Below are 16,940 nucleotides of genomic sequence, written 5' to 3'. Positions count from 1 at the left end.
TCCGTGTCCAGAGGGTGGCGCTGCCCGCCCAGCCTTGGCCCTCCGCCGCGTTCGGCTTCCCAGCCGCTGCGGGAGCGCCCCGCTAGCTCTCCAGCAGGCCGTCGGGGGGGCACGCGCCCGGTAGGGGCCGCTGCGGGCCCGTGCGCGGCGGCTCCCTCCGCCCACCCGGAGGCGGCTGCAGCGAGGCGAGCCCCGCGCGAGTGCAGTGCGAGGCGGGCCGCGGGGAGGGAGGCGCGAAGAGGGCGCTAGGGCGGCAGCCGGTGGGAGCCGCCGCCCCTGCCCGGCCGGGTCCCCGTGGGGCGCATGGGGCGCTTCGAGCCGGGATCGCTCGCGGGCCCCGCGCCCAGCTTGCTGCTGTCCTGAGAAGCTGCGCCGGGACGCCCCCAGACCCCGAGCTGCCGGGAGGATGACCATGGCCGGTGGCAGGAAGGGACTGGTGGCCCCGCAAAACACGTTTCTGGAGAATATTGTCCGGCGGTCCAATGGTAAGAGATGCATTCGGATTTGTTACCCCTGCTTTTTATCTGTGCCTTTATTGCAGACGCCTCCCGCCGCTCGGCGCCAGCAGATGCAGCAGAACCCCGGGGCTCTGATGGGAGCCGCGGCGCGGGCGCTGGGGGCTGCCTCCCGGGGGCTAGGAGAGGTGGGCAGGGCAGGGCGGGGTCTGATGGGCCCCCATCCCAAGAGGAGAGCTCTCCTGGGGTCGCTTTTTGGGCCTTTCTCGCACCTTCTTGGTCTCATCTGCAGGGAGTGTGACAGTTGATGAGCAAAGTACTGGGAAAAGTGATGGGAAGCTGGTCTCATTAGGAACGGCAGCGCGTTCCCCCATCGGTACTGCCCGCCCCTCCACTTAGGCTCTCTGGGTTCTCTGGCCGTTCCCCACGGCGCCGCCTCTACCGGGAGAGAGCCCCAGTAGAGACCCGCGACTCCGAGTCCCGGCCCCCGAGGGATGGGAGGATGCGGCTGCTTCCACCTTCCATCCAGGCAGCTGAAAAGTACGAATGTAGGAACGTGGGAACCTAGGGACGGGCTGCAGGCTGCCCGATTCCACCTCCTCAGCCACCCAACCCTCCGAGGTTAAGTGAAGTCTCCTGAGGGGCAGGGTTTCCTGGACTCAGGTGGAAAGTGGAGGGCACAAATGCAGAGCTGGCCAAGTGGTCACAGGTACAAACCTGTCGTCGATCCTCTCTTCCAAACCACAGCAGTGTTTTATGTCTATAATTCTTGCTCCCCTATACATTCCCAAACTCACCAAACCTGTAAATGTATCTATTATTCAATAAGGTAGTGCTCCCAGATCCTCTCTTTCCCAGCGGCTTTAAGACGGCATGAAGCGGTGGGAGGCGAGAGTCCTAGGAGCAGAGATGGAATGGAAACATTTCAAAAGCCTTTAGTACCCACAGCAAAGCTTCCTGGCGAAAGCACTTACAGAGCAAACAGGAACCCAGCAGTTGGAAGGTGCAATGCACACCCGTTCATCAAAGGGCTAAAATGAAAGAGGACAAGCCTAGAGATGCTCTTTACAGGCTCCTGGACCACTCTCGTTCCAGAGACAGATGACATTCTATTAGGAGGAGGTGAAGAGCCAACTCAGGAAATGGGCTTTAAAAATGTGTAAATATCACCATTACGGAGCCTTAAGGAGTTTGTGTTAAAACTATGTGCTTCTATTGGGATTTAGTTAGGGATTCAGGGGAAGGGCATGAAAGTGACTTATGCTACTAGGAAATACTCTTTAATTTAAAAAGTGATCTAAGTTTATCTTATAATAAAAAACTTAGCAACTAGGATAGCAAATCGTCATGTATTATTCAAGTACTTAAAAAAATGATCATTTATCGTGCGACTTGAAGAATTTTGGGTCAATCACCTTTCCTTTCAAGGACTTCCTCACTCAAACTAAGGTGGCTTTTAGCACAAGGTCACAGCCATTACCTGGGGAGGGAAGGGGATGATAATTACTACATGAACAGCCACAATGAACCCTTCTGCCATGAAAAAGCTGGAGCTGTTCGTGGCTTAAGTAAAAATCACCATCTAAGAGTTAATTTGCTGTGATTGCTTTGTTGTTGGCCTGTTGAGGGAGATGAAGAGAGTCTTGCTATTTGGGGATCCCATTGCCAGTGACATAAACTTTCTCAGAAATATCAATGACAATTCCATGTTTTAGTGAAGAGGCAGTGTTCTTTAAGTTAGAGGTGAAACTGCATCTAACATTTACCTTATTCTGTTTTTGAGTGGAGAGAGTGGCAAGAGAATCTTAAACGTAGCAATCACAAGGTTCCTTAGGCTTGCCGGAGGAATTTAAGAATCCTGGAGCTAATACCACAATAAAATAATAAAAACCATGAATTCTGGAGCTGACACAATTACAAAAAATCCTGGAGCTGAGAAGGCAGAATACCTTCTAGCTTAGTTGATCTTCTTGGACACCCCCCTTCCCCCCACTGTAAGCAGGCATAGACTGTCAGTAGAATAAGTACTTGGCAGCGTTGTTAGCACTGGCCTTTTAATTTCAGCACCAGTTCCAACAGCTGGACTCTGATTAACCAACCAACCAAACAACATCAACAACAAAACCAAAACATCTTGGGAGGAGAGGTGGATGAACATTTAAAATGATCTATTGTTTCAGAAAGACTGTGATCTTGAAATGTGGGATTTAAGTTTTTAGTGACCCCTTTCATTGGATTTCCTGAACCCAAAGAGAAAAAACAATTTGGACTCTTGGAAATATCACAGTATCTATAAGCATTATGTTATTTTACTGTGATGGAAAAAAATCTATTTAAAAATATTGATTGTCTCCTAAAACCCACCAGCCCCTTTTTGGGGGGGGCATTAAAGTATTTAAATAGCATTTTACCTTAAAATAGCAATACTTTATTTATTTATTATCTTTATTGGAGTATAATTGCCTTACAGTGGTGTGTTAGTTTCTGCTTTGTAACAAAATGAATCAGTTATACATATACATATGTTCCCATATCTCTTCCCTCTTGCATCTCTCTCCCTCCCACCCTCCCTATCCCACCCCTCTAGGTGGTCACGAAGCACCCAGCTGATCTCCTTGTGCTATGCGGCTGCTTCCCACTAGCTATCAGTTTTACATTTGGTAGTATATATAAGTCCATGCCACTCTTTCACTTCATTCCAGCTTACCCTTCCCCCTTCTCATGTCCTCAAATCCATTCTCTACGCCTTCATCTTTATTCCTGTCCCGCCCCTAGGTTCTTCAGAACCTTTTTTTTTTTTAGATTCCATATATATGTGTTAGCATACAGTATTTGTTTTTTTCTTTCTGACTTACTTCACTCTGTATGACAGACTCTAGGTGCATCCACCTCACTACAAATAACTCAATTTCGTTTCTTTTTATGGCTGAGTAATATTCCATTGTATATATGTGCCACATCTTCTTTATCCATTCATCTGTCAATGGACACTTAGGTTGCTTCCATGTCCTGGCTATTGTAAATAGAACAAAATAGCAATACTTTCGGATCATTTTATTGGGTATTTTCTCCTAGTGGCCCTATGCAGTATTATTGTTCCTCTTTTACAGATCAAAAAACTGAGTCCCAATAATATTAAGTGACTTATTGAAAGTGGCAGGCAGACAGTGCCTGAGGCAGTTCTTTAGAGGGGATCATTCATCCTTCTTGTAGCATCATTGTTTCTCCAGCCATTATGACTTAGCCTGTGGAACTGTTTTTATCATTCTTAAAAAAAATCTCTCATTATATGCTAATGGATAATAGAACTGGATTTTTTCTGGGGCATTTGAATATCTGGTGTCTGGGAAATCATCAGACTGTCAGCTGAGACAGATCTTAGGTGCTCTGTCATCTGCCTTTCCTTCTCTATCATTGTATAAATGAAGAAATGAAAGCAAGAACACTTTCTCAAATACTTAAGGGCAGAACTGATGAGACCCTAAGCTCCTTGACCCCAGCATCATGTTCCTTATGGTACACCATGAAACGACCTTCCTTGTGTTACCATTATTTTCTCTAGAGGAGCACAGTTTCCCAGTGGAGATTAAATAAAATGTTATAACAACAGGAACAGCAGCCATTTTGGCTAACAGCCATGCCACCACATCCAAACAGAATAATAGGGCAAAGGAGAAGCTAATTCTGTTTCAAGGAAGGACAGTATTTTCACCTTTGTCAATGGTTTAGCTGGAGCCATAGGGAGGATAACGGCACTTATCTGTGCGCCCGTTGTAAAGTATTAAGTTCCCTTTCATGGAACATCCCTTTGATACTCATAAGGCAGCAAAGGAGATGCAGTGTCTCCCTTTTGGATTTCTGGAACTAAGAATCCTCAGGTTAAGTAATTTACCTACAGCTGGTTAGTAAGGGGCAGAGTTAGAAAAAGGCAGTTAGAGGCAGCTCAGGGAGTAGTCAGCAGTCGTTACTGGTTTGTTCATTCAACAAAGATTTATTGAGCATACTTATTGGACACTGGGGATATAGTGGAAAACAAGAAATCCTCCTTACCCTTAGTAAGTTACATTCTATTGAATCTTGGTCCAAGGATCCTGCCCCTATTCCACAATGTTACCTGGCTGCAACTCTTATTTAAACCTGACGTTGTATTTTGAAAAAAGTTTAAAAGATTACTGACCTTGGTGGGACTAAAATCTAGTTTAACTTTCTTTGATATATTCTGAAACCATTTGAAGGTGCGATTTGATAATTATCTTTTTTTTTTTTTTTGCATAGTTGTAAGTAATCAGCAGGAACAATTAGCACCCTAGATGGGGTTTGATTTTGCTTATGCTCATTTCAGATCCTTCTGTGGACTTCATGGCCACATAGGCAAAGCCAGCCTGTTTCTCTTTATATTCATGGTTGGAAAGTGTTATTCCAGAATATTTTTTGATGGTTGCTTAAATCGGTAGGCACTTACTGTCAGAATGCTCACTGAAGCAAATAGATCTGTCTTAGGAAGGCTGGCAGGCCTCCGTGCCAGGAAACTACAAAAATATTACCCTAAATGGTCCCATTCTAGGCGGAACATATGTTTTAGTGTTCGGAAACCTATATCAAACAATGGTAGGTGCCAGTTAAGAACCCAAGCGTGTTAGCAGGAGTGAAGCACAACACATTCTGGCACAGATTTATGTACATGTGTAATTTACAGATTGCTAAATCAGCTGTGTTTTTGTAACAGTTAAGTTGGTTCAGGTTGTTGATGTTAAGTAGTTAGCAAACAGGGTGAGAGCCATGGGTAATGTTGTGTCTCAGAGAGGGGCTGAGCCGTGGGAATATTTATAAAACAGAACACTGGTTAAAATCCATTGTTACTCTGAATGGGCAATGGATGATAATCTGGATTACTACCAGTTCAACAGAACTTGTTTTTTTCTTGTAATATGTTCTAAGATGACCTTCAACCCTGGCTCAGCTGTCTTTCTCTGAAAGAGTCACAAGTTTAATCTATTGACTGACATTGGCTGGGGGATTGAGAGGATGAAGCCTTGTGATTTAACGTAAGGCAACAAGGTTTCTAAACTCCGTGATTTTTATAAAATCCATATATTTTAATAATCTGTCATAAAAGAGTAGATGCATTTGAGGAACACTGCGGTAAATGGAATCTTTGGCTTCGCTCTTTCCAACACCAGCTCTTCATTTATGATTGGGCTTCCTTTGGCATGGTTCCTTCAGCATTACCTTGAAGCTCCTCAATTCGTCCCTTCCTCTTTATTTTTTGTTAGATAGTTAATGCCTTGTAAATGAACATTTAAAACACACTTTAGTTATTTATTCAAAGAAGCCCTTTATGTAAAGTGAGGATCTGCTTTATGCATTCAGGGTATTTGGACCAGGGTTGTAGTTGTTTTTTTCTCTTTAAGTGGTTACACCTATAACTGGTGAGAAAGAGAAATAGAATCACGGAATCTTAGGTCTGAAGGGACATACTTTGCAATTCCTTTTCCAGTGTTTGAATCTTCTGCAGCGCATCTCTCCCATTCACTTTTCTTTCTTAAGCAACTGTAATTGTGAACCGGTTTCTTCCCCTCCCTTCCCTCCTTCCCTTCCTCCTTCTTTCTTTTTATCGTCATTGTCTGATCTCACCAAAATCTGCCCTCTTACAGAAACTGCTCATTCCAAGTCTGCCCTGTGGAACAAAACCTAGCCCACTCCTCTTTCCACCTGAAAACCATCTTTTCGGTAGTTTAATAACAGTTATCTTGTCTCCATTCCTCTCCCTTGTTTTTATAAAACCTTTTTTATTGTTTAATACCATAATAAAAAAGCACACAAAATAATTTTGTGCAGCTTAACACATTTGTATAAAGTAAATACTGTGCTGTCGCCACGTAAGTGACATCTTGCCAACTCTCCAGAATCCCTGGGACCCTTCCTGTCCCCAACTCTGTTACTCTGTTATGGTGATCATAATTTCCTCATAATTTCCCCCCATATTTTTACCACCTTGTTTTGCATTCCTGGACACTACAGTTTATTTTTGTCTGTTTTTGAGCTCTATATGTGTGGGACCATACAGCACGGATCCTTTGTCAGTTGGAGATTCATCCCTGTCGTTGCATGTACTGTCATCGGCTCATTTTCACTGCATAGTACTTTATGGTATGACCGTACCACACATTGTATTTATCCATTCTGCTGTTGATGGTCACGTGTTGCTTTGTAAACTGGCCACCTTACAGGGATGGCAAGGAGAGACGGAAGAAAGAGGCAGACCACTCCAGATTGGTAGGTGGCAGGTTTAATAAGCAAGGGAACTTACTTACCAGGCATGTCGTGGGCACTGCAAGACGAGTAGATCTCTGCACCCACCTGCCCAAACTGAAAGTTTAAATAGAGGCCTTAACTGGGTTAAGTCAGGTATTCAGTCTACATGGTCTCAACAACACCTTCCTCTCTCCTTGGAACCGCTCCTACTGTGGGAGTGGTGGGCGGAGTGTACATTCCAAGGACAGGGGAGGGGGTGAGGAGTCTCTGATTGCCTGGGTCCGGTTCAAGGGTCAACTAGCGGTCACGTCCTCTCGCTGACCTCCTCCAACAACGTGTGAGTTGTTACCAGATTTTTGCTATTATTGATGCTACAAATATTCTTGCTACAAATATGTCTTTTGGGCATATATTGGGTGTGCACTCTCACTAGCAGTGTAGGAGAGTTTTCATCATTCCACAACATACCCTTGCCAATACTTGCTATTTTCTCCTTAATAATGGCATTGCCCAAACAATCCAGTAACCAGTAAAACAGAGTCACTTAGGGTGATGTTAGTAGTGAGCACATGCTCAAAATGAAATGAAAACAGAACTTGCCGTTGTCCTTTGGGAGGCTTCACTATCTACTGTGTATTTAAATGTTATTACAGTGTGAATTCCCTCACCGTAATGTTAAATGATATGACAGACTCGCACAGTTAGAACTGTGTGCAAAGGACACATGCAAGTGTGTGTGTGTGTGTGTGTGTGTGTGTGTGTGTGTGTGTGTGTGTGTTTGTGTTTGTGTTTGGGAGACTCATTTTCTTAAATTGAGAAGCCTTGCGGACATATTATGTAAGAATTGTGAGCTGGAAGTGAGAAGGGACTAGGAGGTGAATGACATGTTTATTTTAATGAAAGAAATAAAACAAAATGACTGAAGGAGGGGTGCCGATTTCATGGAGGAATCAGAAAATCAAAGACAAATTAAAATGAAAAGCCAAGAACAGCTTACGGTTCGGTTTCATAGACACGGCAGACCTCCTTTGTGCCACATACTGTTCGAGAGACTGGGACTCGCAAAAGTGACTGAGATGTTTGTGAAGTTGGGGCTCATTGAGGAGCGCGTGATGAAGATCGACGTGCATTGCAAACTTGCCAAAAATTTAAGAGACGCTATGCCAATTCAATACTCACCACACATTTTTTTTCCGTTGTAAACATCTCACCCCAAATGATTCTGAGATTTTATATCTATTTATTTTTTTGTGAGATTGGATATGGGATAACCAGATCCCTTACGTTGACTTAAAGGGGAAGATTGCAGGATGTGTGAAGCTTTGTTTTGCTGTGGTGGAAGTTTTCTTAACAACCTCTCACTCCTCTGGGATGTCCCATTGCCCTGTCTTCTTTGGTACGAGGTTTTGGGTTGCTTACCCATTGCTGTGCCTTTCCAGCCTTTCCTAGATGCTGGAATTTGTTTGATGCCCTGGCTGTTCTCTGTGCAAGTGCAGTCTTGCTGAACAGATTGCAGTTTGGCCAACTTCCGTGTCTCCCTCAGTTCTCCTGGTCTCGGCTCTAACAGTCATGTGTGGCTGTTAAGGACAAAACTACTTAGCTCTTCTGATTGGATATTAGCGAATTATGCCAATTATCAGAATTGGTTTGCTTACTCATCCTAAGATTGTTCATTCTGTCAATTAAAATGACAACTCTTTTGATTAGTCCTATGTTGCATAAAACTGATGTTCTGAAATTAACGGAGTCAATCCTGTAATTATTAATGTTAACAATTAACCGAGAGTGCCTCAAGGCTCTCATTTCTCATAGCTTCTTAAAGGGTCTATGATGACATCAGGTGCTTCTCTAAAGAAGAGGGATGGCCTCTTGTTACTTCCTTCTTCCCTTAAAGCAATGATGTAGGTACCCGCCACCAGCATTCTCAGAGGGCTGGAGTCAGCATTTGAAAGATGATGCTATTTTGGCAAATTTTACCAATATTTGTCTCCTGCTTAACTTAGGTTTCTATTAAGAGTGAATTTGCAAAGCATATTTTAGAGTAGAGCTTTATCACTATGGCAAAGAAAATGGAGTTGAGGGATAAAACTAGATTTATTTCATCTACATGGGTTTCTAAGCTTACATTTTCTTTACTTTTGTTTCCTCTCAGCATTATTGGGACCGAATTGATTAGAGTTCCATGCTGCAATCTTTAAGGTTGTTCTTTGAGTGTCTACAAGGGCCAGTGCACTGCTTACCTTCTCTGTGCCTCCCTCGGGCCATTCTCTTCTCTTCTGTAACCTGTTCTGCATCCTGGGAGGCTGAGCCACACGGCTTATGTCAATAGGCTCCCTTGCTTCCTGGATGGCTTCACAGCACCATGAGATGGGGAAGGAGGGGTGGGAGTTTGTAGTATTTATTCTCCTCGTTTCCTCTGTGCAAGGTCATCATTGTAGCCTATCTGTTTTACCTTGATTAAAGGTTGCATCTGCAGATTGCTCTCTTTGGGTTTGGGTAAACCTCAAAATTTGTAACTGTTACTAACCCTGGGGGTCCTGCCGTCCCTGAAGTTTTCCTCCATGGTGTGCTGGGGCAGGTGCAGCCGGCTGGTCCTACCTCTCAAGATCTGGTTATGCCCATCTTTTCCCTATTCCTGGTTCAGGGACTTCATCTTGATAGCTTGAACTCTGCCATGTGGGAGTATTCACACCTCAGAAATTGGCAAATGGTATAAATCGGGGATTTTTCTCCCCCAGAGAGTTATACTAGTTGTAAGCACCAATTATAATTATTGGTTAAAACCATGACCTTGCACAGATTAAACAGCCTTTCTCACATGTGCGCCTGGCCGTGAGCCAAAGGTTCTACATGTGTCAGCTCCTCTAATCTCACTATGACTCTATGCTGTGGGCACTCTCACTGTTCCCACTGCAGAAACTCAGGTTTAATAAAGAGATTAAGTAAATTGCCTTTGGTTAACTTCTAGTGGTAGAATCTCTAGGAACTTGTTAGGAATGCAAATTCTTGGGCCGTACCTTATATCTAGTGAATCAGAAACTTGGGGGATGGGGCCCAGTTACCTGGGTTTTACTCAGTCCTCCAGGCAATTGTGGTGGATGTTGCAGTTGCAGGACTACTGCTTCCGAGCCAACCCCATGCGTCTCTTTACTTGAGAGGTAACTACGTGGCTGCCAGGGTGTATGGATGGAGGAAGGCGTGTGTTCGAGGGTGAGTGGTCTTTTTCTCTATAGACTTTCAACTGGTTTCCCAGTTTTTGCTCAGATCTCATTCCTGCCTCAGGTAGTAGCTACTAGCATTTCAAGGTCCCGAGTCTCATTAAGCCCCCTCCCTGTCCAGCTCCCTTTGGAATTTTAAAATTGGCTTCTTCTGCTGCACATCATCCTCCATCTACTTTTCATCTTCCAGAAACTGAGCTCATGCCTGCTGGTGACTCTTGTTGTTGTGTGTATATCTCTTGAATTTCTCAGCTATCATTCATGAATGAGGAAGTAAATGCATGTGCTCAATCTGCCATTTTGAAACAATCATTGGTAGCGTTAAAAGACGAAGGAGAGGGCTTCCCTGGTGGCGCAGTGGTTGAGAGTCCGCCTGCCGATGCAGGGGACACGGGTTCGTGCCCCGGCCCGGGAAGAGCGCACATGCCGCGGAGCGGCTGGGCCCGTGAGCCGTGGACGCTGAGCCTGCGCGTCTGGAGCCCGTGCTTCGCAACGGGAGAGGCCACAACAGTGAGAGGCACGCGTACCGCAAAAAGAAAAAAGGAAAAAAAAAAAAAAAAAGACGAAGGAGGTCCTAAATTCTAGTCATTCTCGTTCTGTCAGCTAAAATTCCCCCGGATGCTTTTCCCACCTGGCTAGACCATCCAGGGATAGTGCTCCTGCCCAGCTTCACTCACTGTGCCACCTTTCTCCGTTATTCTTGTCAAACGATAAAACTAAAGCAATTTAGTAACGACTTCGATGTCCTTTATTTAAGGGAAAACAATCCATGGACTGGGGGAGTGCAGGGCCTTACCAGCCGTGGAACACTCTTCCCGAGGGATCTGAGGCAGGAGCGGGTTTTTTTGTTTTTTTGTTTTTTTTTTTTTTGCGGTACGCGGGCCTCCCATTGTTGTGGCCTCTCCTGTTGCGGAGCACAGGCTCCGGACGCGCAGGCTCAGCGGCCATGGCTCACGGGCCCAGCCGCTCCGCGGCATGTGGGATCTTCCCGGACCGGGGTACGAACCCATGTCCCCTGCATCGGCAGGCGGACTCTCAACCAGTGCGCCACTAGGGAAGCCCAGGAGCGGGTTTTATAGAGTATTAGGAGAGGCATCTCAGAGCCGGGGCACGTTTGCCTGGGAGGTTGGGGATTTCCTTCGCAGGCTAGCCGGTCCTGCTTTCCAGCTCCGGCGTTGGAGGATTGTGACCAGCGTTAGGTTTCCTTGACAGTGAGTTGTTTCCCATAAGTGCAGGCTGACTTAGGTTGAGGTCTGTGATGTGGGCCACTGGAGTGGCCTCTGTTTCGTGGGTCCTGATACAGGAATTAACTTTGTCATTCTCTCCCCCAGCTTCACAATGCCCGCCTCTCACTTGTCTCTAGCAGTGCCTTCTCTTTGAATGTTCTGGTTTTCTTCTCTCTCTGTATCTCCCTCTGTGTCTCAGTCTCTCCTGTACCGTCTCCGAGGGTCTTGAGCTCTCTCCTCACTCACTCTCTGGGTCTTGCTGTGGGTCTCTTACTCTGCAGTGTCCTCTTCAGCTCTGCCTCATGCTCTGTTGCCCGCCCCCCCCAGGCTCCATGCCTCTCCATCCCCTCCCCTCTTCTCTCCTTTCCTCATCTCTGTGTCTTCCTGTTTGTCTCTACCCATTGCTGCTTGCCCTGCCGCTGACTGTCTCTGTTGCTGCCATCTGTCTTTATCAGTCTCTGTCTGTCATCTCTTTCCATCTGTCACTGTTGCTGTCTGTCTTTGTAGTCTCTGCCTCCACCTCTCCATCTCTGCCCCTCTCTTGTCTGTCCAGTGCTCCCCTCACGTTGCCTCAGTCTCTACTCTTTTGTGTATCTGTCCGAGGTTCCCATTTCTCTTCCAAGATGGCCTTTCTCCACCTACTCACCAGCATTGCGCCTGGTCAGCTCTGCCGACTTCTCAGCTTCAGGGTTTAGTTTTTGTTCTGGAGAGAGAATCTGATTGGCCCAGCTCTGACTGTGGGTTGTTTGGCCAGTTGTCCACTCCTGGTCTACTCTGCTGTGTCTGGGTCCTGGATGGGGGAGCACGATGTGGAGTTATGTGATATACAGATAAAGCTAGGCAGGGAAGTTGGGTAGAGCTTTCCAGTGGACAGAAGTGTCCCCTGCACTCCTGTAATTCCTGGGACAAAGTAGATACTCAAATATTTGTTGCATTAAACTAAGCTGCTCTGAGATTCCTTCCATCCACCCTGATGCTATGCCCTGTCCTCACTGAGCCATTTGCCATGAAAGTGTTAAAATAATACAGGAGGTAAATGTAAAACTAACCTTAAAAAATCTTTTTCTAGTACCATTCAATATTTTTATATTGCTTACTTTAAGCCACTTTTTTTTTAGTTCTGGAAATGAAATTTTTGTGCTATTCATTGATGGTCTAGGAGTTTTGTTTAAAGTGCATATAATATGTACAGATGTGTGTTAAGAAATTATTATGACTATAAAAATGAGAATAAAACACCTGGTTGACTAATCTATTGCACCACTTTTTAGCACTTGATCAGACAAATAAATGTTTCTTAGCAGTAATTCAACATATCATTGACCTCTTATTAAGTAAAATATCATTGAGTAATGAAAACGTCTATTTCATGTATATTCTCATTGGCTTCCATTCTGCTTGTGAAACGAATTCATCTGTTTTTATTGTTTTTACGCGGGCCTCTCACTGTTGTGGCCTCTCCCGTTGTGGAGCACAGGCTCCGGATACACAGGCTCAGCAGCCATGGCTCACGCACGGGCCCAGCCGCTCCACGGCATGTGGGATCTTCCCGGACTGGGGCACGAACCCGCGTCCCCTGCATCGGCAGGCGGACTCTCAACCGCTGCGCCACCAGGGAAGCCCCTGTTTTTATAGTTTTAAAATCCTTTAATTTGATGCTGAATGAAGATGGAAGTCAGATTTTTGAAACCACATACTTAGGGGTAACTACCCAGTCAATGAAGCGTTTGAATTTGCTTTTGAAATTGAAATGTCTCTCCCCATTGCAACTTACTGACTTAATCAAAATGTATTTCTGTACGATATTAAAATCAGAGACAAAGCAAACACCTATTAAATCTCTTGGGAGTTCAGTTTGTGTAGCGCAAAGATTGGGCCCTTGACAACTTGGAAGAGTCATTTTCATGGAATTTTATTGTTGAAAAGTCACAATAGAGCCACAAAATGACTTTTGCTGATATTAAGATTTTAGATGTACCAAACTGACTTCGCTTCTTCTTATCCCATCCTCTCCATTCTCCCAAATATTACCAAATCTTTTGATCTTTTTGTTTCAAAATTTTATTGATTCATTCATTTAGCAACCACATTCCATGCGTGTGTAACTGAGGCCCTTGGCAGTGAAATATTAGTGTTTCTTAATTAGAGGCAGGGCCAGGACTTCTAACTCACAATCCCATTCTCTTTTCACTGCATGCATTTTACATGAAAGAATGAAAGCATTAATTGGAAAGCACTTTGGTGTCATTGGGGTCCATTGTCGTCCTCTGCCCTCTCATACTTTTGTTGTTTAGAAGGAGTGAGCCTGTAAGTGAAGGGTGAGGTGATCTAAGCCACTAATTACCACGGGCCAAGGTCCCCCCCATAATGTCACTTGAGGTGCGATGGAAAGACCCATCCCCATCTGCCTCCCCCACCCACCATATGTCAACACCTTCAACATTAGGGATTCTGGGCATCAGGTTAAGCATTATTCTGTCCCTGGGGTCCTGTCTTAAAATTCAAACCTTCTGAGAGAGGTGATACTTTAATCACTAACAGCTAACTCTGAATTTGTTTATAAGACAGTGTTTTTCCACGATGGGAGAAATAAGTTGATCTAAGTGACAGAAAGCTCAGAAAAGAGAGAAAAGTACAGAAAGAGGAGATGAAGTATCCCAAACTTAATCTGCTTCACAATCTTGCTTAAGCCAGCTCTTCACTATATTGTAAACATTGTTGACATATAACATACAAGTGGCAAAATCCTCTAGTAACTGTAGATAAAAGATGACTAGTGCCCAAGGAGAATCTAAAGACCAGTTGTCATTTCTAATTGAGTCCAGAATTTTTTTGGCTACTAACATTTCAGAAACAATCCAGGGGAGACTGCAATTTGTGTGAGTTAATAATAAAGATGATGATGATGTCAATGACAATGGTAACATCAGGTATGCCTGGTACTGTTCTAAGTGCATTCATTCATTCATTCAACCAACACTCATTCAGTACTACTTCCTATGTGTAAGGCACTGTTCTAGATATTGGGCATTCAGTGGTGAAAGGAAAAAAAAGGCACTCTCCCTCATGAAGCTTGCATTCTACCAGGGAGGCAAATAATAAGCAAACAAGTAGATGCATAACATGTCAGATGGTGTAAAGTGATTGGAGAAAGTACGGGAAAAGGAAACACGTGTTGTCAGGTGGAGTTTTTTTTTTTTTAATTAGTTGATTCATTGGATAGCTATAGGAAAGGGACTAACAATTGGCAAATATGCTAAGAGTCCTACATTTGGTTAGGTGTTTTTTGTTTTTATAAAAATTAATTTCTGGTATGGATTTTATTTAGGTTCAGGTAAATAAAATCATTGTTTCCTGGTCTTTGTCTAGTGCTTATATATATACCTCTTGTCCTCTTCATTGATCTCAATCAGTCTTGTATTGTTCTAAAAGAAAAAAATATATATTTTTACTCAAACCTGCTTTTTGTAAGAGCGCTGATATCCTTAGTAAATCTATAACATTGAAAGTGTCATGAGGATGTGTTCTCTTCTAAGAAAAATATCCCGAGTTATTAGAAGCATATTGTGAAATATTTACTGTAGCCCTCTAAATAATCGGTGTTGGCAGGGAACAATAAAGTTGTGTGAACGGCTCGCTGAATGTAGCTTTTATCTGTGTAATTGCCCAAACTGAGTCACTTTTCTAAGTCATTGCTTTAGTTAGTTTCTCCTTTGTTAGTTGTGGTAATTATGATGAAAAGCAATTTTCTAATAATTTCTTTTTAGACTATCTCTGTGTTATGCTTTATGGGCAAATGGTAGGTTTGGGATGATTTTGACACATCTGACTACCGCCGTGTGGTTCGGCTCATACCCCATCCTCCAAAGAAACTTTACATGCTTGGGGGAGGGGACTCTTTCAAATGTTTAGAGAATGTTTGTTTTATTCTACTAACTGGAGGAAAACGGGTGTGTGGGCTGAGAACGGTTGAACTTAGGAAGCCTTGCATTTAATTGCGTGCAGTCTGACAGCTAAAGACCCTCAGGGAGTAAAAAGGCATCAGAGGGAGACTGTAGAATCTGGTTAATTTGCATCAAAGGCCTGGAGCCAATGGGAACTTTCAGACGAGAGCTAATGAATAAATTATGTCTCCTTCCTCAAGCAAGGGCAGCCAGGTTGAACCCCCATGTCTTACTGAACAATGTGGAAGAGACTTGATCAATTCAGAAAATATGAATTTGGAGGCAGGCTTAGTGCTTCAGATGGGCCACTGGCTGATTGGAAGTTACACATTCTACCTGAAAAACCTGTATATGTGTACACACACACACACACAAGATATGTATGTATATGTCAAGAGCATATATCTTACCTGAATTTTATTGATTCCAAAGACAGATATAGGCATCTTCTGTATCTATAAGTGGACACACCAATATATGATTTATCGCTACTGTAGAATCCCTTGACAATACAGTACTTTTTTTTTTTTTTTTTTTTTGGTGGGTCCGCGGCCCTCTCCTTTTTTTGGCCTCTCCCGTTGCAGAGCACAGGCTCTGGATGCGCAGGCTCAGTGGTCATGGCTCACGGGCCCAGTCGCTTCGCGGCATGTGGGATCTTCCCGGACCGGGGCACGAACCTGTGTCCCCTGCATCGGCAGGCGGACTCTCAACCACTGCGCCACCAGGGAAGCCCAGTACAGTACATTTTTACATTAATACTGTACATCACATCCTGTCTCCAAATCCAAACAATTCCACTGAGCAAAAGCCGGATACAACACGGTTCACCTGAAATATGAGTATCACGTCCCACTGAGTCGAGTTTAGAAGGTGTTTCTGCTATTTTTAAAGTGACCCAGGCTCTACAGAGTCCAGCGTTTGGAGAAGTGATGTTTCAAGGTGAGGGCTGGTTGATGACTCCACATGGGTGTGAAGCTTGCCAGGTTGCAGAGGTGTCTTCTTATTCGTTCTTTGTTATGAGCCCAATTACTTAGAGCATCAGATTTTATTACTGCCAGAAGCACGGAGATCTTCTAGTTTGCCCCCATCGAGACTCACAGAGCTGAAGTGACTAACCCACACAGCTCATCGGGGACAACACTGCCACTAGAACCCAGCTTGTCATTGTCCCCATTGTTACTCTTTCACGTGGTGCTCTGGGAACATAGGGAATAGCTGTGCAATGGTGGATTAATAAGGTGGCTCTTACCCCTCATTCTTCCACTGACTTTCTTTGTTGACTCGGTTCCTTGGTGCTTCTCCATGTCATCTCAGGGCCTTTTTCTCACTAGGTGGCCTCTGCTTGTAGAGTCCCCATATGGCCTCTCCACTAGCTGGACTTCTCACATGGCAGCTCAGGGCTCCCAAGAGTACAGAAGCAGAAGCTGCTGGACCTTAATGCTTATGGGATTGGAGTGACATCCATTCTACTGCAGTCTGTTGATTGGAGCATATCACAGACCCACCTAGTTTTAAGGGGACAACAGAAAAGCGTGAATGCAGGGAGGCACAGTTTATTGGGGGCTACCAGTATAATCTCAACTGTTTATAGTGATGCTTTTTTTTTTTAATAAATTAATTTTATTTATTTATTTTTGGCTGTGTTGGGTCTTCCTTGCTGAGCACGGGCTTTCTCTAGTTGTGGCGAGCGGGGACTACTCTTCGTTGCAGTGTGGGCTTCTCATTGTGGTGGCTTCTCTTGTTGCGGAGCATGGGCTCTAGGCGCAGGCTTCAGTAGTTGTGGCACACGGGCTCAGTAGTTGTGGCTTGCAGGCTCTAGAGAGCAGGCTCAGTAGTTGTGGC

The 16,940-nt window shown here is 44.5% G+C and overlaps 1 protein-coding gene across 2 annotated transcripts in view; it reads left to right on the top strand.

The window, feature by feature from the left end:
* Nucleotides 1-217: 217 nt before the first annotated feature.
* The window catches only part of KCNH1 (potassium voltage-gated channel subfamily H member 1), a 423,297-nt gene continuing 406,574 nt past the window's right edge, over nucleotides 218-16,940 (top strand). For both annotated transcript variants that reach the window (XM_027082909.1, XM_027082908.1), the window contains exon 1: nucleotides 218-485. In XM_027082909.1, the coding sequence (XP_026938710.1) occupies nucleotides 407-485 (79 nt within the window). In that variant the 5' untranslated portion in view covers nucleotides 218-406. The remainder of the gene's footprint in view (nucleotides 486-16,940) is intronic.

Source organism: Aethalodelphis obliquidens, unplaced genomic scaffold (genome assembly GCF_003676395.1).
Source record: "Aethalodelphis obliquidens isolate GAN/ISIS:26980383/991018 unplaced genomic scaffold, ASM367639v1 scaffold48, whole genome shotgun sequence".
In the NCBI taxonomy this organism is placed as follows: Eukaryota; Metazoa; Chordata; class Mammalia; order Artiodactyla; family Delphinidae; genus Aethalodelphis; species Aethalodelphis obliquidens.
This window is presented reverse-complemented; position numbering and strand designations above follow the sequence as displayed.